We start from the raw sequence: 27,530 nt of genomic DNA on the forward strand, positions 1-27,530 counted from the left end.
TGGGAGAGAGTTCCGGGTGCAGGGTCCTGGCGGCGCTTACTGCGGCTCCCTGGAGGCGGCTGCTAGGTCCCTGCAGCCCCGTGGCACATCTGTGCCTCCCTGACCGCCAATGCACCTAGGGGCTGCAGGGACCTGGCAACTGCTTCCTGGGAGCCCCGCGCTAAGCTAGGGCAGGCATGGAGGCTGCCTTAGCCCCAGACCCCCGCTGTGCCACTTACCGGACTTTTAACAACCCGGTCGGCGGTGTCAACCGGAACCGGCAGGCCCCTTTTGGACTGGGCGTTCCAGTCAAAAACCGAATGCCTGGCAACCCTAATTTAGGGCACAGGCTCAGTGGAGTAACCATCACTTAGGCCCTGGTCCTGCAAAGAGCACCACAGGGGGAAGACCGAGACTTCAGTGCTGTACCATGTGAGCACAGGGCTCCATCCATTCGTGCTCCTTCCAGGATTTGAACTTTAATGTGGAAACTAAGATAAACTGATGGCCAAATTTTTGCAGCCCTTTTATCCTTTTCTATAAATTAAAATAAATGAAGGGCACCTATCTATATGCTCCAGGTTCCCATGGCATTACTTAAAAATATGTCCTGGGTACAGCATTTTAAAGTAAACCATCACCATTTTAAGGTAAGCCTTCTGCTTAGGACAATTCCCACCCTTACAATTACAGTTCCCAGCCCCTTTGTTTGTTTTCAAATGCCTGAGATAATTCTAATTTCTAATGATTTTTTTTAAAGCAGGATGTAAAATTCTAAGGTAGGAAAGAGCGGTAACTAATATTCTTTCAGTATTCAGTAGCATAATCACATTCCTAATTGATAATAGTATACTGACAAGATACTTCTAATGTGGAGCTGACCAAAAGCCAGACAAATTCAAATTAGAAGCAAGGCACAAAACTTTGTAATAGTGAGAGGTCTCCTTCCTCTGCCTTTCTGGAAGATGCTTTAGTCCAGTTCTGGAAGACTGTGTATTTGACAGACCGCGGTGGACTTTTCATTTCTCCTTAAATGAAAGAAAATATAGCTGTGTATAGAAGGCTCCAAATGTTAGCAGTGTTTTTAAAACAAAGTTGCTAACTTGTTTTATGGGGATAGGAAAATAGAAATGTTCACTCTTGCCATCATATGGTTCCACTTTCTTGAATCCTCTAACAATTTTAAGATGTTTTTGATAATTAAAAATCTAAAAGTGAGATTGATATTTCCTGTATGTCTGTCAGAAAATGGGTTGAACTAACAATAAATGTGTACAAATCTATAGGGAAGCAATTATATTTAAGATTTTGGAGTGAGTGGAAGAAAACATTTAAAGGGACACAGTCATTTCAAATCCAATCATTTAAACAAAATGAATTATATGTAGTTCAGAGTGGTACACATGTCCCTGAAATACCTGGCTGGTTTCTGTTGCTGTACAAATCACATTTTTCAGTTTTTATAACATGCTTTTCTTTCCCCTTTTGCTAAACCCACACAGACAAAAGGGGAAACTGTAAGGAAAACTTAAATAGAAGGGGGACAATTTTTCTTTAAATCCTTTAATTTAGCAATTTTGGGAATTGCTTGTAAAAACAGTAGGTCAGCATGTGCAGACAGAAGCATGGTGCAGTGGTTGTTGAAAGGGTCCAGTTCCAATGAAGTTGGGCTGCTGGGAAAGCCAGAGAGGAGGCTCTGGGGACCAGAGCCAGTAAGTCGGTACAGGCCCTCTGTGTGGATGACCCAGGCTTCTCAGGGTCTGCTAGGCTTAAGAGACAGTGTTTTTGTAAGCATGGGGGGAACTCTGGCTGCCTTTTCAGTATTGAAGGGTGTAGTCTGTCCCTGACACGAGGCATGCTTCCTTCCAACAAGTAGAGTGATTGTCCATCATGATCCGGTTGTATGCTGGGAGGTACTGTCAGTCCTATCTCAGTTCCTTAGGTTAGTGGTGATCTCTTAGGACTTACTGGGTCTTGCAGGCTTTAGCTGTGCCTGTACTGGTAGAGGGGAGCAGGTTCTTCAGGGTTCCATATCGATATATGAATTTGGGTCTGAAATTAAGTCAGTGTTTTCCATTTAAAAAATGTAGAGGAAGATGGATGAAAAACATTTTGGATGTGTTTGGACACTGTACAATAGAAAACTGAAATTTTACAAAAATATAGCACAACACTTCTTAAAGACATCACTTTGTCTCGTCTTATGGATGAGAGAAAAGTAATCTAATCTATAGTACAATGCAACTAAAAATCAGACCTCTCAAGAAGAGGTTTACATAACCATTGTCTAGTACAAGTGACTATACCACCCTCTTTTCCTCTGTCAAAGATGTGAAGTTCTTTTAATATTTGTAAATGTTTTCCTTGTACTATACTGCTAGGACTTCTTATTTTGTTTTCTGCAGACAATGCCCTAAAACACTACATTGATGATACAAAAAAGAAATTGCTCATCGTTTGGTTGATTGAGTTCAGCAAATGCAGTCCTTACACTTCTCTTACCTCACCTGTAGTTCAACTCGATGGGCATAATACTGATCATCTCTGCTCGTGAAATATATTATTGCCTTTGAACACCTGCTGCAAGAACCCCCCCAAACAAACAAGCCCTCAAACTTGTCACAGAGTCCTGAAAGATTTGTAAATGGTTGGGATTTTGAAATAATCTCTTACATAACGGCTTTTGCTGAGTATATTTTTGGTAACAGTGAGTAGGATTATACAATAAAATCTTACTTTCTCTTTATCATATCCCAAGCTCAAATCATCCATGTTTCAGTCCAGTACCTCGGTTAACTGAAAATATTGTAAACAAAAGACATATTGAGCTGTATTTTTAGAAATGCTTTCATTTTGCATAATGACTAGATGCTTATATAATATGTGGAAACGGGAATCGTCATGTAAATTGGCATTAATCAAATACACAAATATGTTGCACGGATTTATTTTTTAAAATTGCAGGTATGGTATGTGGATGAAAGGGGGAGAATGGGCAATTCAGTAGGAAAGAAATCTGTGATCCCTCTACATAGAGATAGTATTTGAATTTGTTTACGTGGGTGAGATTTCCCAGAGATGAGGTATACAGAGAGAAGAAAAGGGGACCAAGGACAGAACCCTGTGGAACCCACCCAGAAACTTAGCGGGGGGTACGAGGAGAATTCTCCAAAGGGTACGAGCATTTACAGAGGTTGGAGGAAACCCAGGAGAAGAGAGAGTCATGAAAGACAAAGGAGGACAAGATTTCAAGAACAGGCGTATGGTTGGCTGGATTAAAGATAACTGACAGGTCAAGGAGCATGAGGATGGAGTCCTGGTTCTGAGGTTTGACTGGGAAGAGGTCACTTGAGACTTTGGTGAGCGTAGTTTCAATGGAGTGTGGGGGGTGGATGCCAGAGCGGATCTAGGATGGAATTGAAGAGTGGAATTCCAGACAGCTATTGTAAATAGCATGTTCAATGAGTCTAGAAATGGAAGGGAGATGGGGTGGTAGCTGGAGAAGTAAGTGGTGTCAAAGGTGGGTTACTTTAAGATGGTAGCAACTAAAGCTTGCTTGTATTGTAAGGGGGAAAGAGCCAGACAAAGAAGAGAGCTTAAGGAGAAGAATAAGGGAGGGGATGAGTGTGGGTGCGAGGGAGAGCAGGAGATGGGCTGGGGTCACTAGAGGAAATGGAAGGGTTAGAGCAGAAGAGCAGAGGGAAATGCCTATGATAGGGGAGAAGGACGATAGTGTTGTAGGAGGGGAAGGAAAAGCAAGCCAAGGGGAGGGGGAAGGTCACATTGTATTTTCTCAATTTTCTGTTGGAAGAAATGGGTGAGATCCTGCACAGATAGAGAAATAGAGGGAGGAGGGTTTGAGTAGTGAGTGTTTAAAAAAAAAAAAAAAAGACGACGACACTGGGATTGTGGCCATGTTATTCACTAATTTTGAGAATGTAGAGTTGTTTAATTAGGCAGATGGAAGTACTGAAAGAGGAGGGAATGAATTTGTAGTGGAGGAAGTTAGCCTGACTATGGGATTTCCATCAGAGACATTGCACAGTAAGAGAGCAGGAGCAAAAGAAGAGGATGTTGGGGGTGACCCAGAGTTGAGGGTTGGCAGGGATATCTTCATGTACCCACACTTTACTTAGTTACCAGTTTATTTCATAACTTTTTTCTAAAAACATCATCATAGATACATGTGGAAAAGGATTTACAAACCTTTATAAACCTTTATACTGTTCCTTTCCATTGTGAAAGATAGAACTAAGGTTCATTGGGATGGGTACACTTCTCAAAATTCACTTTTTAACCATTTTAAAGTCCTCCTCATCCCCCTTCCAACTTTCTGTGGAGTTCCACTGGGCTCTGTCCTTGGTCCCCTTCTCTTCTCTCTGTACACTTCATCTCTGGGCAATTGCGTTCGTGTAAACGAATTCAACTACTTTCTATATGCAGATGACTCTCAGATCTACCTCTCTGCTCCAGACCTCTCTCCCTCTATCCAGACTAAAATTTCAGCCTGTCACTAATATCTCCTTCTGGATATCTAGCCCTCAGCTCAAGTTCAGCATGGCTGCAACAGAGCTCCTAATCTCTCTCTCGCCTTCCCCCACTCCTGTCAAGCCTCCCTGCTTCTTCCTTTGTTGGTCATTGTGGACAACACTACCATCCTTGTTGACATCCAGGGTACAGGCCTGAGTGACATCTTTGACATGGACCTATCTCTAGGACCTTATAGCCAGGTTATGTGTAAATCTTGCTGATTCTTACTGTATAACATTTCTAAGATGCAGCTTTTTCTATCCAGGCATGCAGATAAAACGCTCATCCAGGCTCATATCGTATCACGTCTTGATTATTACAACATCTTTCTCTCTGGCCTTGAGAAATGCAGTCTTGCCCCACTCTTATGCATTCAGAATGCTGCTGCAAAGATTTTTTTTTTCTGAGCCTGTTGTTTTGACCATGTGACCCATTTTTTCATCTGTCCACAGGCTCCCCCTTCTCTATCACATCAAACAGAAGCTAATTCTCTTTCAATGTCCTTGTTGGCCTTTCCCACCTTATCTATTACCCATCATTCACTATCAAGATGTCAGTTCCTGTCTCTCATCAGCCCATCATGCCAACCTCCATCACCCACTTGTTAAATTTACAAACATATCACCTTTGTGCTATCTCCCATGTTGCCCATCACACTTGGGAGGAACTCCCTGTAAACATTCAGAAAGCTAGCTCGTTGTCCTTCTTCAAATCCCTCATCAAAACTCTCCTTTACTGTGATGCCTACAAAAAAAAATTGACAACAGCTAGGCTGCTCGTGTGCTGAGACCATTGCTTATCATATTCACCATAATTTTCTCATTTTTTCCCTTTGTGTTCTGTCATCTGTTTGTATCCAGCTGTTGCCTGTTGTCTTACACTTAGATGATAAATTCCTTGAGGCAGGGACTGTCTGTATCTTCTATGTTTGTACAGCCCCTAGCTGAAGGGTTCCCTGATTGGGGCTCCTAGGAGCTATGATCATAAAAATAATGGAAGTAATAACAATAATGCAGTAGATAGACAAATCTGTGTGTGGCTTTTGAAAAGGTATGTGAAATGTATAGAGATCTAAACTGCCCAATGTCTTCATTGCTAGACTCTAGATCTCTATTTAAATCCTCTAGTGAGTCAGTGAGTGAAAATCAGGAAACACCATCTTTAAGCAAGCAGGCTTAAAACCCAGGGGATATTATTGTACCTGTAGCTATAATGTTGTACAACTATAGTGTTGTAAAACTAATATGTGTGTGGAGAAATCCTTTCCTCTTAAAATAGCATGGTTATCATTAGAGTTCATTGTCGGAGAATAACAGAGTTCTCACTTTTTGTTTGGGTACAGCAAATCAGATACTTTATTTTCTCTCTATCAATTGCATAGAGGGAGAGAGCTAAACAGGTCTCTCAACAGGTAAACAATTACAGCAAGCATTTATACCTTTTGTTACAGACAATAATGAGCAACAGCTGCATTTTGTTTATACAAAGGTCATTCTGATATCTTGTTTTGCTCACTAATGTAGACTCTTAGTCTACATTCCATATTATCTACACATTATCTACACAAGGTTGCAACAACTTCTCACGCAGTTATTTCCCACTCGCCTCACACATTCCTCGCTTCTACAAATCTCGCGTTATTAGGGTTATAGTTAGCCTGACCCTTGCTAACGAACTGTCATGCATCGCATCCCCTTCTTGTCCGTTCTTTCTCTGTTTCCACATCATTGTGGTGGTGTGTGTACACAAAACTAGATGCTGCTAAGACAGAGGAGGAGGTTGCTAGGTCATTAATACATTATAATTTATAATAAATCTGCTCTGTGTACTTGTATGTTGACCTATAGTTGTTTGTAATGTCTTCAATACTGTGGTCACTGGTTGAATTTGAAACCCTCTTCTTCAGCCTTGCCTGATAAGTATGTGTGTTCAGACACTCCACCTACCTTTTGTAGATCCTATCATTGCATCTTAGGTCAGCAAGCCTTTGCTCTCCCCAGTCCCATCTTCCAAACACGTCTCTAATTTTTACAGTGCAAATACCCCATGCCTGTTAATAATGACTGAAGCAGAACAGCACTGTTTTAATGATACTATCAAAAGAGGCCACAATGTCATGTTATTTTAGTAGTCATTAAAATTCTTTCTTGCTCTCAAGATCCCTTGTTTTATCAGACTTAATATGTGACTCAATATGTGACTCAAAGTAAACATGCCAGCACCTATGCACATCCAGTAGTTTGTTTTCACAATGACACACACACTAAGTTGAGCAGGTGTGGTGTTTTTTCCCCTGCTTGCAACAAGGTTACAGGTGTGGTGGAAGAAGTTCAAATATGAGACAAATGTTAGGGTAGGTTGTTGTTGGGTTCCCCCCCCTACAAATTTAACAAGATCACTTTGACATTCCCATTTTTGGAAGAGTATTCATGATTTGGCTGCTTTTTTTTTTTTTTAAAACAACATTCTCTATCTAGAGATAAAAATTAAAATCTGTCTGGTAAACTAACACTGTCAACTTGATATATTCTGGTGTGGTAGTGCTAGCAAGTATTTCAAATATGTGGGTGCAAACCCTCTCATAAAAGAGCTCCTGCAAATATCCTAAACCTCTGCTAAAGAATCAGAACTGGGTGTCCAACTTGTAAGCCTACTATGCATGAAATGATAACTGAAATCTGTGGGAGTAATGGATATGGAGGGGTTGCAGGATGGGGCCCCGCTGTATACACACTCCAACGTGCACCTGTTTCAGTGAACAAAGGCCAAAGTAAATGATTTGTCAGCTACAAACTAGATTAACTGAGAAGGATATTTCACACGGGCTTGGAATGCTTGACTTCTGGCTCTATCCTGAAAACACTAGCAAGCACAGCTCTCGGTCTGTGAGTAGTCCCCTTGAAATGAAAGGAGATACTGACCGTAATAAACACTGCATCAGTCTTACCAACGTTCATGAATTTTATTGCAAGTCTCATGATATTTGATGTTTTTTCTTAAAGCACCAGCTGACAGAAGCAAAATATTTAAGAATCCCAGCTTTCATTTGGCGGGGGGGGAGGGGGAGGATCTAGTCTTCATGTTTGTTGAGATAAGCTTGAAAACATGAGGAAAGTATACCCTAAAAGTTCAGAAACCAGAAGGCAAATAAAATAAACCCCAGACTTGTTATTTAAAAATCATCTCATCGTTTTGGGGCCAATCATGATTTTCTGTGAATCTGACTTGTAATATTTGAACACTTGCTATCCCAGTACTGCTCTGTAGAACAGTAAGTTTTGCAGAATCAGAACTTGGTAAATGGCAATAGGAGAGTCCTCCTTCCACCCACATGTTGCAATATTTTTCCATCTTTAATCATGTAAACTTTTAAATAAACTTTGAAAAAAGAGATTAAAACCTGTAATACAGGACATTGCATTTGTAGATAACCAGTGTATTCTATGCCCCCCTGTTCTGCTTGGCAAGATATTATGCCATCATTATAAAACAATTATCAAATGTTTTTATTCCTGAATCTGTTATGAATGTTCTGCAGTCACATATATTTGAATTAATGAATTTTTAAATTTCCCAATGGTGCAAAGATCTGAGGATAAAAATTGGAAATACACCTTAATATTATCTGTCAAAATCCATAATAAAGTTAAATCCTTCCTTACCTAGTTATGCAATATGTAAGGTAGAACCTTTGAAAGAATTACACCACTAATTAAACAAAAGTAGCTGATAATTATTACTTAACAGTCAAATTGATTTGGGGCCTAGACTATTTGTGGTTCCAAGTTTTCTCAATTGTAAATGAAATTAATGGAAGCTGAAGATGTCCAGCCCCAACAGGATCAGGCTGTAAGTGGCAATAAACTAATTGTTAATAATTAACATTATTTAAAAGAAAAACTGCTGCTCCGTGCAAAGCAAACAGCTATGTTTTTCTTATCCAGTTGTATACATGTGCCTGTATGGGAGCAGCAGTATGTTTTCTGAAAAGATGTTTTTTCATTCTTTTAAAAAACTTTTTAAATAGTGTTAATATTCAGCTGCTCACATTGAAAGGCTCTGTAAGTGCATAATATAAAGCCTCAGAATCTTTTTTTTTTTTTTTTTTTTGCCTCAGGGTTATTTTCCTAGTGCATTGTTGTTAAGGCTGTTATTACTATTTCTGTTAATAAAGTATGGGGTTTTTTTTAAATAAAATGAATAGGTCTGTATGCATAGTTAGTGGAGAAGCAGCAAGTAACTTTTTAAAAAAAACATAGCTTTTTAACAAAGATCTTGCTAAATTTTTTCTTTCTTTCTAATATCAAAATGCTGGTGAAACAAAAGCTCAAAGAACTATTTCACTACTGTTTATCAATTGTCCTTAGACAAGTACCATTGATGGGCCCAGTTTTCAAGTCCATGCCCGTCAAAATTCCTATGGAAATTTGTGAGACACCATTGCTCAAGCAATGTAGGATTGAGCAATGGTTATAGAATAGGGGTAGGCAACGTATGGCATGCGTGCCGAAGGTGGCATGTGAGCTGATTTTCAGTGGCACTCACACTGCCCAGGTCCTGGCCACCAGTCCGGGGGGCTTTGCATTTTAATTTAATTTTAAATGAAGCTTCTTAAACATTTTAATAACCTTATTTACTTTACATACAATAATAGTTTAGTTATATAGTATAGACTTGTAGAAAGAGACCTTCTAAAACGTTAAAATGTATTACTGGCATGCGAAACCTTAAATTAGAGTGAATAAATGAAGTCTTGGCACACCACTTCTGAAAGGTTGCCGACCCTTGGTTATAGAATAATATAAGCAGTATCTGGACATTTAGGTTATATTTAGGAACTAAACTTACCAATGTACAGAAAAATACATTTTAAAAAGTAATGAAAAAAACAATGTTCTTCAATTTCCAGGAGATTACACAGAGAAGCATGATTAGGAGTTATTAGTTCTCTTTGGGTGGCAAGTCTGAGTCCAATTGAGGTGTCAGTAGAGGTGGTTTTGCAACAAATTGATAAATTAGAGTACAAAGTCTCCAGGATCAGCTGCTATTCACCCAAGAGTTCTGATGGAACTCAAATATGAAATTTCAGAACTAACAACTGTAGCATGTTAACCTATTGCTTAAACTAGCCTCTGAACCAGATGACTAGACGGTAGCTAATGTAACGCTGATTTTTAAAGAAGGCTCCAGGGGTGATCCTGGCAATTACAGACTGCTATGCCTAACTTCAATACCAGGGAAATTGGTTGAAATTATAGTAAAGGACAGAATTATTGGACACACAGATAAACACAATATGTTGGAAGGGTCAACATGGTTTTTTTAAAGGGAAATCGTGCCTCCTCAATCTATTAGAACTCTTTGAGGATGTAACAAGCATGTGGACAAGGTTGATCCAGTTGATGTAATATGCTTGGACTTTCAAAAAGCCTTTGACAAAGTCCCTCACCAAAGGCACTTAAGCAAACTAGGCAGTCATGGGATAAGAATGAAGGTCATCTTATAGATTAGTATCTGGTTAAAAAAAATAGAAAACACAGGGTAGGAATAAATGATCATTTTTCAGAATGGAGAGAGGTAAATAGTGAGGTCCCCTAAGGATCTGTACTGGGACCTGTGCTGTTCAACATGTTCATAAATGGTCTGGAAAAGGAGCTGAGGTGGCAAAATTTGCAGATAATACAAAATTACTCAAGATAGTTAAGTCCAAATCTGACTGAAGATTTACGAGGGTATCTCATATAACTGGATGACTGGGCAACAAAATGGCAGATGAAATTCAACTTGGATAAATGAAAAGTAATGCGCATTGCAAAAAAATAATCCCAACTATATATACAAAATGTTGTGGTTTAAATTAGCTTTTATCACTCAAGACCTTGGAGTCATCGTGAATAGTTCTCTGTAAACATCTGGTCTATGTGCAGCAGCTGTCAGAAAAGCTAACAGAATGTTAGGAACCATTAGGAAAGGGATAGATAATAAGACAGTAAATATCATAATGCCACTATATAAATCCATGGTACACCCACACCTGGAATAGTGTGTGCAGTTCTGGTTGCTCCATCTAAAAAAAGATTAGAATTAGAAAAGGTGCAGAGAAGGGCAACAAAAATGATTAGGGGTATGGAACAGCTTCCATATGAAGAAAGATTTAAAAAGACTAGGACTAATCAGTTTAGAAAAGAGATGACTAAGAGGAGCTATGATAGAGGTCTATAAAATCATGAGTGGTCGCGAGAAAGGGAATAGGGAAGTGTCACAGGGTGCTCCACTCACTGCTGTGCTGGCGCCTCCTCCTGATCACTCTGGGGATTAACACTTGAGGTCAATGCCCCGTCTGTGGTTTGCACACCTTCGCTCTGCCTCTCCCTCTCTCTTGCAGCCCCTCTCTAAGCCCAGGGAACCACGGTGTCCTCTTTGCGACTGTGTCCTCCGGCCGGGTCAGTCAGTGTTCTCCCGTCCCCCCGGGGTAGCAAAGACCCTTCTCCCTAGCAGTTCTAGTCAGTCTTCCTTTCCGTTGTCTCGGTGCCACTCCCTCAGTGGCTGGTAGGGGAACCGTGGCCCATGTTCTACTTCAGTTTCCAGTCCAGGGACAGTCCTCAGGAGTTCTTGGTTTTCTTCTACCAGCCCTCATTGCTCCTTCCCTGGACTGCTTCCTACTATTCCTTGTTTCCCCCCTATTCTAGGAGTACCAGCTCCAAAACTTCCTCCCTCTTCCCAGGGAGTGACTGCCCCTTTCCCAATAGCCCCCTTCTATTGCCAGCTACCTGGTTTTATAGGCCCAGTCTGTTCCTGTCCAGCTGAGCCTGCTTTCAGTTAGCTCCCTGGCTCCTCCTCCAGGTCAGCCTATGGAGTTAATTGGCCTACTTGTCCATCTAAACGTCTGTCAGTCCTGTGTGGGATGGACTCTCTATCATAAGAAGTGTTATTTATCCCTTCACATAATACAAGAACTAGAGGTCACCTGCTGAAATTAATAGGCAGCAGGTTTAAAACAAACAACAAAAGGAAGTACTTCTTCACATAACACACAGTCAACCAGTGGAACTCATTGCCATTGGATGATGAGAAGGCCAAAAGTATAAGTAGGTTCAAAAAAGAATTAGCTAAGTTCATCAATGGCAATTAGCTAAGTTGGTCAGGGACACAACCCCATGCTCCAGAAGTCCCTAGGCCTCCAACTGCCAAAAGTTGGGAATGTACGACAGGGTATGGATCTCTTGAAATTGCCCTGTTCTGTTCATTCCCTCAGAAGCACTTGGAATTGGCCACTGTCCAAAGACAGGACACTGGGCTAGAAGGACCATTGGTCTGACCCAGTATGGCAGTTCCTATGTTCTGTCCTGTCCAGTGTCCTGTCTATGTAAAGTTTTTTCTAATACTGATATCTCAATTTTCCTTAGCTCATTTTCATCTCATTTATATTAAATATATATATTTTTTACCACCCTAAGCAATTCCTCACCCTCTTTGGTGTTATCCCCTTCAAATACATCTCTTGTAAAATTTTCTGGCCCCACTCAGTCTTCTTTCTGCTTTCAATCAAAGGATCTGGACAGATGATCATTAATTTGTGCCCTTCTTATTCCCTCAATTACTGTACTGTCTGTTATATCCTGGTGGAGAACGAAGATGCTGATGCTGTTATATGCATATGCTGTTATCACCTGCACAAATTGCTTTGCTACCACAATATAACAACTTCTCCATTGATTAGGCTAAGGACTGGGTGGGGTGGGGAGTGTGAGTGATATTTTCTGCTGTCAGCATGGGATATCTTCCTGCTATTAAGCAATAAGGGAGACAATTAAGAAAGCACTAAATACCATTTGTGAAAGATTAGAAAAGAAAGTTACCCTGTATACAGACTGCATGCTTTGTGATGCTGGCAGACCAGTTGCCAGCTCGTGCCAAGACCCCAGTTCTTACTGAACGCTGACAAATGCATAGCTGGAAACTAGTCTGGCCACCTGTGTGTTTGCATTGTTAAAACAGATGTTAAGTTTATAAGAATGTGTTTAGTGTTTGGACTTTGAAGTGCGTGTGAGTGGCTGCACACATTAATCTCACTTATCATATCTGTACCCCATGTTATAAGGTAATATTTAAATATTTGCTTTGTAACTGGAAACATCCACAGTCAAGAGAGAAGCATTACCAAGTGTGAAATCCTGATTTTCCACAAGAGGTGCAGTCATCTGCCCAACAAAAGAAGGCCTATAGATCAGGCTAAGATTGTTACGGAGATCACGGAATCCATGACTCTTGTGACCTCCATGATGTTTTCCACTTCAGCCCCAGGGCAGCTGGGCTGGCGCTGTCAGCCGGCGGGGCCCTGGAGCTCTGAGCTGTTGTGGGGGGACCCCGCAGCTCCGAGGCACTGCGCATGGCGTGGGAAGAACCCCAAACTCCGAGGCACTGTGCCCGGTGTGGGAGGGGACCCTGGAGCTCCGAGATGGGGCCCCACAGCTCTGAGCCGCTGCAGGCATCTGGGGGACCCCACAGCTCCTAGCTGAGACTGATGTCAGGGGGACCCTGGAGCTCCCAGCCACAGTGGGTGCTGGATCCCTTCGTCCCCTCCCACAACAGGGCTGGGGATCAGCCCCATTTTGTCACAGTTATTTTTAGTTGAAATCAGGGACAGGTCACATGCTTCCGTGAAATTTTGATTATTTGATTGTTTTTTAGTAAAAGTCTATGACTTTTACTAAAAAAATAACCGTGACAAAATCTTAACCTTACCTATAGACACCAGACGAACCATTGTGGAACATCAGTGGACAAGTCTTTGTTGATTGCTCCCGCTCCACCCCAAGGAAGAGGGGACATGCACAAACGCTTGTCCCATCATAGTTAGAACTCTGGGGGAAGGGAATGAAAATCTCTGACCACAAGGAACTGTGTTACAGTGCAGCTTGGAATTTGGAGAGGTCAATATTTCTAAGCTTAAGCAAGGGATCCCCAAGCTGCTTAGCTTGGATTAGACCTAAAGGGCAGATAGAGGTTGCATATTACAGCAGCTTCTGTTACCTTTTGAAACCTAAGACTGTAACTCCTTTGTGTGTATATGTTTACCTGCTTTAACCTTGTAAATAACTATTATTTCTTTTTCCTAGTTAATAAATCTTTACTTAGTTTATTACACAGTTGGCTACAGGCATTGGCTTTGGTGTGAGATCTGAGGTACAATAGATCTGGGATAAGTGACTGGCCCTTTTGGACTGGGAGTGACCTGAATATTGTGATTTTTGGTGTAAGGGACCATTTATCACAAAGGCGAGCTTGCCTGGATGGCATAGTGCCCAAGAGGACTGTCTGTGACTCCTTGTTAAGGCTGTTATAGTCCTTGAGGAGTTCACATTTGATACTTGGTTGGTGAAATCTAATTATAGGGTTTGTGCCCTGGTTTGTAACAGTCTGCCCAGAGATTGGTACCCATGTTCATAAATCATTTAAGAGAGCATTAAATACTATTTATGAAAGACTAGAGAAGACGGTTAACCCGTGTACAGACTCTGTGCTTCATAAAAAGTTTTGCAAACACAAATGATTCAGACCTATTCACTCCTGCAGACTCTTGTTTGTCATTGGAACTGAGAACTTGTATGACTTTAGTTCATTCCTTACACTGACCCTGTTCTTGAAAATATGCTATGATGCCACACATGCATTTCTGATATTGCAATATTTCAATTTCCCAGACAGGTTGTAGAATACACAGTGAGTAAAGGTGACAGTACAAAATATGGCACTGTAGGATTAATATGGCATGCAAGTTAAAAGCTTGGTTAAAGGGTAGTAGGGCGGTGGGGGCTTGAGTTTTTGTTTGTTTGTTTGCTTGTTTTTTGCTTTTTGAAAGTTTTTTTTTTTGCTCTGAGATCAATGAAAACCTGAATTCTTTACCTTGTTTTTACCCTAAGACTAATATTGCAGTCAGATTTATGGCAAAACAAACATCTGATATAATATACAGTAGAAGCAAGTTTCCAAGATCCATACATTCAACTGCCCTGTGAAACCTGTTACTAGTGGCATTAGGCAATAATTTACAAAGGTGACTTAACTTAGTAAAGTCCCCACCCTCAAACAGGTGTAGCAATGTAAGTATCAGTTTGTACTTCCTTGTTGCTATGATACTTTTAAGAAGCTACCATTCGCTTTGAATAGGGGGATAGAAATTTGTCAAATGAACTGATTCTTAGAGAGATTTCAGCACACTAACTCTTGTTTATGTGAAATGTGCAAATAGAGCTATTAAATAAATGTAACAACTTTTGAATCTGGTATGATGAACAATATAATATTTTTAGTAATTATTAGATGGTTCTCCCTCCCCCTCCCCCCAGTTCTTCTGTGTATTTTTTCAAAGGTGTTGTGCTAATGACGACATACACAAATAATCAGCCAGTAGTTTTAGTTGAAGTATGTTAACTGATGAAGATGGTACCTCTTCCATGGGGACTTTACTTGGGTCATTTCACAAATGTAGCCTCAAAGGAGATGGCTTGCCATCTCCCGGGGTACTAAGGTATAGGACAGTTTCTGCCTTGGGATGATTTTAGCAATGTCAGTAAACGAATCCGTAAATGAAGAGGAAAGCTTTGAACATGACTGTGAAAATGAACACGGGAACACACAGAGGTTTCACAGTGAAAACCTTGATATCTGGGAAGAAGGTACTTTTTATGTTCAGTCTAAAACTTTTTATGCTAATAAAATAGGGCATGAAATAGTTAATTTAAAGTGAATTTAGAGATTTTTTCAGGGTTTTAAATCACATCTAGAAACAGATTGCGGTTCATTGGTTGGTTCCTGTGAGTGAAGGTTGTTGAGAAACTGTACTATAAATTAAATCTAAATAAGATGAGTCTTAATTTTGTGGTTTTAAAAAAAAAAAGTAAATATATTCAACAAATGTAGTTTGTCTAGCTCAAGTAGTAATTAGCTTTTAGAAATAAAAATTGACTTTGGAAATTCTTCTTTTCAAATATTTTTTCAACTACTTATAGGTTAAATATTTTTGCTTTCCTCCCTACTTCCCTATGGAAGGTGTGTGGGTATGGGGGAGAAGAGCAGAGTTGTGTGTTTGTTTTATGGTTACTTACGGTGGGTCAATTTTAGAACAAATGCAAACTTCAGACTTAATTATGGAATCCTAAGTATGTAAATTAAAATGTAGTGTGTTCATATCTCAGGAACTTAAGTTTTTAAAAAGTTATTTGTGATGGAACATGCATTGCAATGCAAGACAATCAAGAAGGCATGCCGGTAGTTTGGAGAGGGAATGCTGATGATTGTGTTAGTGCTGTCATTGGATTTTCAGTCTTGGGCCAGGTCTACACTACCCCCCTAATTCGAACTAAGGTACGCAACTTCAGCTACGTGAATAACGTAGCTGAAGTTCGAAGTACCTTAGTTCGAATTAGTTCGAACTTACCTTGGTCCACACGCGGCAGGCAGGCTCCCCCGTCGACTCCGCGGTACTCCTCTCGGCGAGCTGGAGTACCGCAGTCGACGGCGAGCACTTCCGGGTTCGACTTATCGCGTCCAGACTAGACGCGATAAGTCGAACCCAGAAGTTCGATTTCCAGCTGTCGAACTAGCGGGTAAGTGTAGCCAAGGCCTTGGTTTCCTGGCTGCTATGGAGACAGCATATTTTGCCCCGGGACTGGAGACAGGAGGTAGACAGGGCACGTCACTCAAGTGATCCCTCCAGCCAATTAAGCATTTGAACACTGCCTCATGTACAGTACTTGATACACTGAGCAAAACATATCATTGGTGTCATCTTACACGCTACAACATTCCCTCTGAAGCAGCAGCTTTATAGATGAATGCTGGCACTCCAAAGAACACTGTCCTGTCATGCTGCTATCCAGAGACTGCAGGGGAGAACAACAGAGATTAAGGAGAAGAGTAGATTGAGTATGAAGAGAGTATTTTGTGGCCAGAAATAATATTAACTGCGATGGCCACGAGGGTGGGGGATAAAGCAAGACCATCTTGTCAAACACTCTGGTTTGTTTAAAAGAAGTTTTTTAAAAAAAAGTTTCTCTTGAAATAGTTTAAGGGCAAACATGGTAATGCTCCTGTTGCATGGGACTTCAATTTGTGTGTTTCATGTGTTGTTGTTTTTTTAATCAAGTATATGCCTCTTATGATGCAGTACCACCTCTTTGCCCACCATTTGAATAAACAACCTCCCCCGTTTGCTATCTGAAGTTGCAAGAAAATGCTACGATATTCCTTCAAGTTGTGGACAAAAGGTGGTTTGTGTAAGAAAACATGGGTAAAAAAGGAAGCTTTAAAAGAACACATAAGTTCCTGTGTAGTTTGTTAGAGAGGAGGCAGATGAGGACACAAGCACAAAATTCTACATCAAGAAGGAGAAACATCCAATTATTTCTTGCTAGTAAGCTGGCAGAAAAGGGAATCTGACAGATAATAGCCTATGTCTATGGGAACCGTTCACAGAGTGTTTGCTATGTGTTCCAAATTTCCTTCATCATGTTAAGGACAGTGAGTGATAGAGAGAGGTGTCTGAGCGAAGGGTCTTTAGAGCTCCATTGCCCATCTGATTGAGAATGACAAGCAGAATGCTTCTGTTTGACTGTGTAGGTAATTTTGGTGTAGTGACTGATGTGGTTTATACAGCAATTTTTAGATGTTGTGATGAATTACCCTCATACCAGTTTCTGGTATACACCTCTACCTCGATATAAGGCTGTCCTCGGAAGCCAAAAAATCTTACCGCGTTATAGGTGAAACCGTGTTATATTGAACTTGCTTTAATCCACCGGAGTGCGCCGCTCCTCCCCCCCCCCCCCCCCGGAGCACTGCTTTACCACGTTATATCCGAATTCATGTTATATTGGGTAGCATTATATCGAGGTAGAGGTGTACTTAATAAGGACTAAAACTTGGCGCCAGTTTTATATGTTGGATATGTCTTGTTTTATGTACTGGGAGCAATTGGTTACATACACTCCAAAAACCTTCAGCTAGATGTAGACACAGTACAGTGATAATCATCAGCATGTTATTTGTATATTGTTACTTGTGGGACAACATATGTTCATTGTTCAGAAAGTGGGGAAGGGTTGAGAATATTTTGGTACTTCTCTGTGGGCTGACTATAGTGGAATTTTATGTAATGAACATGGCTTATAGTGACTGTTCCAGCTTTTATAGATAGAAAACGAACTTCTAAAAGCTGGTCCCTCTTTTTGCTGATTTGTGAGCCCCTCACCTTATGCTATTCAATGGTCTGGCAGACTGGATCAAGCTTATTTTCAAACATAAGAGACAATTTCAAAACTTTTTCCATGTCATTTAGCTGCAGATAAAGATTGTTACCTGTTTGGGAGTGCCAGTTAGAGGCTATTATTATTACTACAGTATATATTATTTATGTAACAATTGCATCCAGAGGCCTGAGTCAGGATCATGGCATGTAGCAGGGCCACTGAGATAAATGCAGAACAAATCCATATCAAGCCAAGATTTTAAAAAATGACTAGTGATTTTGGAGGCAGTGATGTTGTTGGGCCCAGGTTGAGATCCTGTAAAGGGACCTGACTTTCAAAAATTGAACACTCATATGCTGAAAACCCAGGCCCCATTAAGGAGTCTCAGGTTTGATCCTCAAATACTCAGGCACAGAAAATCACTTGTGGCTGCAGTCACTGCCCCAAAGAGCTGACAGTCTAAGAAGAGAATTGACATAGTTGGGGGAGGAATACAATCAAATTTATATACATTTGCAATTTTAAATCTTTTCAGAGATACCTAGGTGAAATAAATGCCAGCTAACCCCATCTACCACTCAGGCCATCTACCACTGTTTTTGGTTAATTTCTTACAGGTATTGAAGCAGGGATAGGTGTTTTTTACAGAAACTTGGAGGTTAGCAGGTTTAGGTCACTTCACAGAGAGCAATCCATGCCTAAGGGTCAGTGTATAAGGAGGTATGGAATTCTGTGAGAAGATTCATAAGTTGCAAGGCCAAAAGGGGACCACTTTGGTCATGTAGTCTGACCTCCTGTACAACACAGGACATAGAACTTCCCCAGACTAATTCCTAGACAGATCTTTTAGGAAATCATCCAATCCTGATTTTAAAATGGTCAGTGATGGAGAATCCACCTCACCCCTTGGTAAATTGTTCCAGTGCTTAAAGCATTTTAAAGCATTACCCTTGCTTTTAAAATGTATGCCTTATTGCCAGTCTGAATTTGTCTAGCTTCAACTTGCAGCCATTGGATCATGTTATATCTCTCTCTGCTATACTGAAGAGTCCATTATTAAATATTCCCCTTGTAGGTACTTAAAGACCGATCAAGTTACCCTTTAACTCTTTCTTTGTTAGACTCAAAGAGCTGAATCTATTTTGTTTATCACTGGAAGGCATGTTTTTAAATCCTTTAATCATTCTCACGGCTCTTATCTGAACCCTCCTAATCTATCAACATCCTTCCTGAATTGTGGGCCCCAGAACTGGACACAGTATTCCAGCAGCAGTTTCACCAGTTTCAAATACAGAGGTAAAATAACCTCTCTACTCAGACTCAAGATTTCTCTATTTATGCTTCCCGGGATTGCATTAATTTTTTTAGCCACAGCATCACACTGGGAGCTCATGTTCAGCTGATTATTCACCAAATCTTTTTCAGAGTCACTGCACCCCAGGATAGAGTCTGGCATCCTATAAGTATGGCCCACATTCCTTGGTCCTGGATGTATATATTTACATTTAATCATATTAAAATATATATAGTTTGCTTGAGCCCAGTTTACTAAGCTATCCAGATCACTCTGAATCAGTGACCTGTCCTCTTCATTATTTACCACTCCTCCAATTTTTGTCATTTGCAAATTTTATCAGTGATTTTTTTTTCTTCCAAGCCATTGATAAAAATATTAAATAGTATAGAGCCAAGAACCAATACCTCCAGGACCCTAATGGAAACAGACCCCTCAATGGCAATTCTCTGATAACAGTTACATATTGAGACCTATTAGTTAGCCAGTTTTTAATCCATTTAGAGTGTGCCATGTTAATTTTAAATCATTCTGATATTTTATTCAGAATGTCATGTGGCACCAAGTCAAATGCCTTACGGAAGTATAAGTATATTACATCAACACTGTTACCTTTATCAACCAAACTTATAATCTCATTAAAAAAAAAAAACAACCTACTCTCAATGTAGTAGAGGAAAACTCTTCCAATGCATCCCCTGCCTTAGGGGAGACTCTACAAAATGGCTACCATCTCACACTTTTGTGCTCCCATGCCCTAATTGTTTCCCAAACCTTTCGCCTGTTTAAGCATGAATAATATAACACATCATTAGTTTGCTGTATTTGAGACCTTAATATTGGAGCCTCCATGGAGCCAAGCTGTTAGAACACTCTGTGGGTGAACTGTGGTTGTAAGCTCCCTTTAAACCACATCAAAAAAAGATTCTGTCTGTCTGTCTTCCATAAACCCATACTGATTGGATTAATTACATTATCCTCCTTTAGTTTATTATTAATCAAGTCCCTTATCAGTCTTTCCATTATCTTGGCTGGGTTCAATGACAGGCTGACAGGCCTGTAATTACCTGGAACGTCCTATTTATCCTTTTAAAAATTGGCACAACATCCGCTTTCAGCTTTTTATATTCATTACTATCAACTTCCCTTTTCTTCCATTTGTTTTATGTATATAGAATTGTTTTTTTACAGCTGCCTTCACTTCCCCTCTAAACCAGGCTTTTAACCAGCACAGCCTCCTTCCTCAATTGTGGGATTGTGGCTTTTTGGGCATTATAGTAAGGTGTTCTTAAATTATTCCCAGTTATCATTCACATTTGTCTGAGTAAGTTCTTTTTCCCAGCTGATATGGCTCATACATGACCAACTAATAAGGCTGGAGGCATTGGGGGAGCAGAAGTAGCAGCAGCAGCAAGTTGTGGACAATGCTGAAAGAGTCTAGAGTGGATAAATAGGAAGGAGGGGTAGAGTTGTGAAGGGCCTTGATGGTGAGGACAAGAAGCCTGCACTTAATGAAGGTGAAATGGTTTAGAAAGTAGAAAGGATTCATATGCACGTGTTGTGTCCAGAGTGGTGTGCAAGAAAGAGGATCTTAGTAACTGCATTTTGTCTGGACCTAAGGTGGATGATTGGGCTGTAGGAAGGGTAGAGAGGAGGAGTCTAGGATAGTCAAGACCCAGTTGATGAGGCCTTGGACAAGAGTTTTGGCTCTTTGGGTGTAAGGAAGAGAATAGATCTCAAATGTTATCACGGAAGAACTGACACAACCTAGATGTTGGGGTAAGAGAGAGTCAGGTGGTGATGAATTCCAGGTTGGCCAGTCTGAGTGCCAGGGGAACATTGTGGTAGTATCAAAAGTAACTGAGAATAGGGAGAATTGTGAAGGATATCCAGGATGAGATATCAGAGAGAGAGGTCATGAGTGGACAGGTAACTTGAGTGTCATCATCCAGGAGCAGCTGAGATGGTTCAGAGAGAAGGTGTGATTGGAGAATAGGAAAGGGTCAAGACCGTAAGACTATCATGGATTGTGGGACATGGGAGGAAGAGGATTCATTGAAGGAGTGATCACAAAGGCAGGAGAATAAACCTTGATCGGTGGAATCAGGAACCAAGAGCAGACAAGATTTCAGAGAGAAATGTATGATTGTCAGTGTCAAACAAGACATAAGTTGAGAAAGATGAGGATGGAGTACAAGGATTTAGCCAGGGAAAAACCTGGGAGAGCAGTTTCAGTATAGTGGAGGAGGTCCAGAATGGAGCTAGAGGAGAAGAATATTAGACAATGGTTCTAAAGGGTGCATCCAGTAAGGTTAGTGGTGAAGGGAGATGGGAGCAGTAGTTGGAGAGACAAGTGGCATCAAGGGAACACAATTGTTTTTGTGGAGGAGGGGAGGCTAGGGCATGCTAGTGATGGGGAAGAGTCCAGAAGAAAAGATGCAGAGGAGCGAGAGTGAGAAAGCAAGTGGATCAAGGGAGATGGGGTTAAGAGACAGGTAGAGAGCAGAGCAGAAATCTGTGTTGGTGATGGGTGAGAAAGAGGAAACATTTCTGGAAGAGACAAGGAAGGAAGCTGATCGTTAGTGTGAAAAAGTCAGTACAATCTTGTACGGAGAGGAAGGGAGGAGAGATGCGGGAATGTTTCTAGAAGGGAGGCAAAAATAGCAAAATAAGTGGGTGTGAGGGAATCAGGGGGCTGGAAAACCAGACATCTGACTGACCTGTTTGGTATTAAAATGCCTTGCAGAACTTGCTGTTCTTGTGCAGGTCTGATTTGAGAAGTTTCACTGTTTTATGGACCTGGGTCATTTGGATGTAACTGTCCAAATTAGAGGCTTCCCAAATCAGTTTCAATAAACAGGATTCCACTCTAGTTTTGAAGACCTGAGCAATTGGAAACTGAGGGCTTGGCTTCACTCTCATGGAGATCAGTGCTGTTGCAATCGATGCCGTGGGTGTCGATTTAGCAGGTCTAGTGAAGACCCGCTAAATTGATGGCAGAGCACTTTCCAGTAGACTCTGGTACTCCAGCTCCTTGAGAAGAGTAAGGTAAGTTGACCGGAGACCATCTCCTGTCGACACAGTGTAGTGAAGACACCGCAGTAAGTCGACCTAAGGTATTCACATAGCTGGAGTAACGTAATTTAGGTCGATTTACCCCAGTAGTGTAGACAAGGCCTGAGTTCCAAACACAGAGAAGTCAGTACAAGCAGACCCACCTTTTGTCCTCCCATGAATCCTCCTTATCTTGTTAATCTTGCTCCTGTGGCTGTTGTCAAAGTTACTTCAGCCTTCTGGACTTGACATTAATGAGAGAAGCAAGGGAGAGACATTCAGGATGATTGTCTTTGTTGAGTTCTGTGATCCTCTATGTAGTAGAGGAAAACTCTTCCAGTGCATATCCTGCCTTAGGGGAACGCTACAAAATGGCTACCATCTCTTTGCGTGCCCCCTTCCCCATGCCCTAATTGTTTCCCAAACCTTTCACCTGTTTAAGAATGAATAATATAACACATCATTAGTTTGCTGTATTTGAGATCTTAATATTGGAGCCTCCTGGAGACAAGCAGTTTGAACACACTGTGTGTAAACTGTGGTTGTAAACTCCCTTTAAACCACATCTTGGGTGGAAAAATTAGAACTTCTACAAATTTCAGAGGAAGAAATAATTGCTCCTTAGTATAAAATTGCATTGTAAACTGCACAATCAGACTGTCAGCAAGCATAGAATGTGATTATTATTTTGTTTTATTTTGACCTGTGTGTTGGTGGTATTGCTTATAGAATTTGTAACTTAGAGGGAAAAAATAGCTGCTGTATCTACTTGCTGACTGACTTGACCATGGCTAGGCAGTTGATGTGCTGTGACCACAGTTTTATTACACTAATAGTTTTTTCACTGCCATGTGGTGATCTCCCCCACTGTTGTATCCACCTATTACCTTTTGTCTTGTACTTTGATTCTAAGCATTTTGAGGTAGTTATTCTCTTTGTTATGTGGGTGCATGGTGCCTTGAACAATGGAACCCTGAACACTAGTGGATGTCTCTAAGGACTACCACAATACAAATATTTATTAATAATAATAATGTTTTTCTAAGCAGCGAATGACTGGCTTGCAGCATTTCAGGGTTGGGAAGTGTTTTTGTCCAACGATAAGAGTTTTGTTTTGTTGTAGATTTAAGTTATATATATTGAGCATTGTCACTAGGCATGATACTATACAAGCACTGAGGAAGACCATTCCTTCACCTAAGGACTTCGTAATAAAAAACAGTGGTGAATTAGGATGTTGAGGGAAAGGAAGCAGAAAAGTATATGCAGGAAATGAGAGAAGTGAGGCTATAGAACCTGTTAGGTGCATATGTTCTATTTATTTTGACTTGTAACATCACACACAAATATGCATCCAGAGCTCTGTGCACCCATGACAATCTTTGAAAATATGCAGCTATACTAGTATACTCATTCAGTCACTCCCCCGAAAACATGCCTTGACAACTGCAGAATTGAAGCAACCAGCCTCACCAATTTCCCTCTTCCTTAAAAGCTACGGAGAAAAGTCGAGTTTTGCAGTGTATAAAGGCTTGTTGACAGCATCTAATGGCTGTTTTGGATCAAAATGGGGGACGACAGTGAATTTCCATAGATAGGATCACTGAGATTGAGTTGCAAAGGATATATACATGGCAGGGCTTGAAAAATCCCATGTCCACTCCTTCATGAGAATGAGAAGCTTTCTCTGGGCACTGTTGGGACCTAAGCTGTCTACTCCTGTAGAATTTAAGATTCAATTTTAAAAAGTGTTTCTACCCTTCAGTTTGCAAAAATAACCTTTAAAGAGTGAAATTAATGTAAACCAATGTAATGTTGTGCTTCTGAGTTTATTCCAGTGCCTCTGTTGCTGCTTATTTGCCAAGCAGTAGCAGAGTGTAACTGAACACAGTTTGACTGTTGCTATGTAAACCCCGTGTGCAGCATTTATAATGGTCAGGAATCACCTTCAGGCTTCTGCTGTTTCGAGAAGCTCTGAGCAGCAGCAGAAAGTGGCTTTGGAGCTGTTCTTGAGGGAGGACCTCTCAAAAACAGAGGCAGGAAGAGGAATAGAATAACATAGACCATCCTACCTCCCAGGAGTCAGGAGAGAGGGTGAGAGAGAACAAGAGACAGAAAGTTTCTTGACTTTTCCAGCAACTAGAAGGAGACGTAGCTTAAAATTTACCAGACACCCAGCCTCCAGAGGTTCAGAGATGGACAGCACTCTATTATTGTTAATAATTAATAAGAATAATTGTATTAGGGCTGTGTCTAAAGGCCCCAAATGGAACTGGAGCCTCATTGTTAGACTCTTTGCAAACATGTCAGATGGCATGCTGCTACCTGTCCCAAAGCTCACAATCTAATTCAAGACAAAAGGTACCAAGTCAGTTTACCCTGGGCATAATCTTAGTCCCCTTCCATTTCCCAGCAACTGGAATTGGGAATGTGAGGATTGAGGAAAGAGCAGGTTGGCTTCCTCAGCAGCCCTTTATTCTTCCCTCTCTCCTTTCTTTTAAAATCTTCCTCAAACTATTAGATATTTGGTAAATTTTCCAAGCCCTGTCAGATGGTATACTAGATGGAGATTTTGATATAAAGAATAAAGTACACATCTTCCTTCTTACATGCTTGAGAATGCAAATAACTCAGGCACCCCACCCTAATTAAAGATTCAAACCCTGTCTTTACTGGGCATTGCTCCTTCCTTTTGAGTTATTGCATGTCCAAAACCTGGTCTCCTGGGGACTTTACCATTTATTAGTCTTTTAACGCCCCTGAAAGAAACATAGACACATACAGCCACATCCTCTTTTAAATTGGTATAAAATGTGGGAGAATATGAAGTTTTTGGGTTGTGTTTTAGAGCCTGTGCATGACAGGAATTCATGATCTCTATTGCAATTACTATATGTACATTTCATTATATGCATCTGAAACCCCCACAACTAAAACACAGCCCCAATGATTTCCATTAATCTGAGTCTGAGAGTATGTCTGTGATCTTCATGTATTTACATTTTTTGTGACACATAATAATGTTGTATTAAATCGTTGTCACCAGGATCCAAAGATGTTTTCTAAGCAACTGCCAACATTTTGTACATAATGCTTTTTGTTCTTGGAATCCTGTGATTTCTTTTTCCTCACTTGAGTGACCATTTTATTGCCTAATATTCCTCTAACTCTGAATTGAGAGGTCTGAATTGCATTTGACTTGGATATTATGATTGTGTACTCACAGACATCACCCTATCCCTATCATGCTGCTGATTTGCTAGTGTGGAAGAGGAGGTCAGTAATTATGTGCTGTGGGTTTTATATTACAGTGCACTGTCCTTCATTTGCCCTTTTCATATGGTTACAATAGTGTTAGAAGGCAAGTGTTCAACAGGAACTGGAACAAGCCAGATACCATATTCATTAGGGCAATATACTTTTAATTTACATATCTCATTGGCTAAAGCATAAAGTCAGGAGAAGTTTGTGTAATCAAAATATCTTTTTCTGTTCCCATCAGGTTTCTGATTGTATTTGGTTCATGGCTTTGTTTTTTTTCTCTTGTTGAAGCAATTAGTTTTATATTAATCCTCTAATGTTCCTCCCCTCTATGATGATACCAATTTCTTTAGCTTTTGTGACTGTAGTCTCCAATCTATTGAAGTGTGTCAGTACATTTGTAACCTTGCTGTTATATTCAAAGTCAAATTTCTTATCCAAAGCAGCAATCCTTGTTAAATGTATTGTTTTAGTCAATATTTCTCTAAAGGCTTTGGTTTATCCTATGTGGTGGCTCAGCTGGGTGTGAGGTTTCTGGAAGGGGATTAACTAAAACAGTAATGTTGCGGTCTTCGAGGTTGGGTCTGTGACTGGAGTCTCGGGCCTGAATTTTCGTTTAGACTGGCTATTAAGAAAACTCAAATTGCACTTTGAAGGCCCTTAATACTGTCCAGAGTGATGTAACAGAGACTTCATCTAAATTTTGGTGGTTGCTTATATTTAATGAGGCCATAAAGCCATTGGTGATCAGGTTTATTATTATTATTTATTATTATTTATTATTATTAACATTCTTTGTTCTTTGAGACCATTGTGATAGCTTCTGGGACGTATTACCTGCTGTCAAAAATTTTTATATATATTATATATATATATATATATAAATTCAAAGGGAAGGTTGGGCTTTGACTATCCCATATCTATTTGGGTGTTAAGACATTTATTGAAAATGATAGATTTTGATTTGTGGGTGCAAAAGACTGTTTCAGTCATGCATTGCGTGACTTAAATTGTCTTGACATTGCTGCTTAATAGCAAAAAGTGCTGATATCCTGCTTTTAAAGGTTGTGTTGCAAGTTCTTAAGAAATAGTTGAGTTAGCAACTGCACGTAACAGCCCTTATCAACCTTTCTCCCAGTCAAATGACCTTGCTCAGTCCATGGGAACACCACACTGTTATCTACTTGTTTGGGTTTTATCAAGATGATGATAGTTTTGCGGTCACTAGGGTGGTGTCATGTCACCTTAGTCACAAACGGTGGCAGTGTTAGTGTTAGTAATGACAATCCCAAACATTAATTTACCAACATTGCTGAGGGAAAGTTATAGCCAAGGAAACTGTGTATGAACAGTTGTTTGGGATAATAAAATGTTGGTCTGTGTCAGTATTTACAGTTGGCATTTTAGATGTTGATTTATGTATTATCGTGTTGGAAACTGTTTTTATGGTTACATTAAACTTCTTTATAAATGGACATTTAAAGTTACGTTGTTAATGCAAATCTCTTTTCTTTCTGTCATGTTTTCATGAAAAATTCTCTGTGCAATGATTACCCCAGTTTCCTGCTTCCTCTATGCTCCTGATTTTCGCAAGTTAAAATATTTCTTGGCAGAAAACAGTTGGTTTCTGCAAACATGTAGTTTGTAAATGCAGCATGTTTATGTTTACACTGTAGCATATATTCATTCTGTGTTTCATTTTTATTCTCTTATCTAATCAGTTTTTGGGGGGTGTAAATTTCTGGCTATAAGCTTGCAGTTAGCACTTGCTAACTTTTTAATTAGGTTTAGAGTAGTGTAAGCTAAAATCCCTGATAGTACAAAATTTCTGCAGGCAGTCCTATGGAGTTCACTGGGATTGCTTACAAGGCTAAAAGTTAAGCATGTACCTAAATATTTACAGGATTTGGTCCTAAAATTCTTTGACATTCTGGGTTGGTAAGGCAACAGGATGCCTAATCAGCTACTATTTTTATTCATTGGTGTATATCAGTTGTTGTCAGTTGTATGCCACCTAATCTGTGGCGTCAGGTTTAACCACACAGCATGCAATTATTTTAAAGTAATTTGGACTTGATTTCTTTATACTGAATTAACCACCTTAGAACAATATCGCCCAAACTGTGCATCAGCCGTAATTGAAACTCTGTCAAAGATAAATC

The 27,530-nt window shown here is 40.2% G+C and overlaps 1 protein-coding gene and 1 long non-coding RNA gene across 8 annotated transcripts in view; one reads left to right on the forward strand and one right to left on the reverse strand.

Moving 5' to 3' along the window:
• TRAK1 (trafficking kinesin protein 1) overlaps positions 1-27,530 on the forward strand; it is a 118,061-nt gene that overhangs the window by 43,226 nt on the left and 47,305 nt on the right. The window contains exon 1 of one of the 7 annotated variants that reach the window (XM_034760995.1): positions 14,962-15,188. The exons of 4 other annotated variants lie outside the window; for them this stretch is intronic. In XM_034760995.1, coding sequence (XP_034616886.1) covers positions 15,065-15,188 — 124 coding nt within the window. In that variant the 5' untranslated portion in view covers positions 14,962-15,064. Of the gene's footprint in view, positions 1-14,961; positions 15,189-27,530 lie in introns of those variants that run through there. 2 more of the 7 variants (XM_034760997.1, XM_034761001.1) reach the window with 2 other exon arrangements.
• Positions 1,604-6,584, reverse strand: LOC117872503. The gene is made up of 4 exons (XR_004644499.1): positions 6,456-6,584; positions 5,135-5,253; positions 2,716-2,775; positions 1,604-2,031 (listed from the first exon to the last, which is right to left on the reverse strand). It is a non-coding gene; the product is annotated as an uncharacterized LOC117872503 (long non-coding RNA).

Source organism: Trachemys scripta, chromosome 2, assembly GCF_013100865.1.
Source record: "Trachemys scripta elegans isolate TJP31775 chromosome 2, CAS_Tse_1.0, whole genome shotgun sequence".
Taxonomy (NCBI): Eukaryota; Metazoa; Chordata; order Testudines; family Emydidae; genus Trachemys; species Trachemys scripta.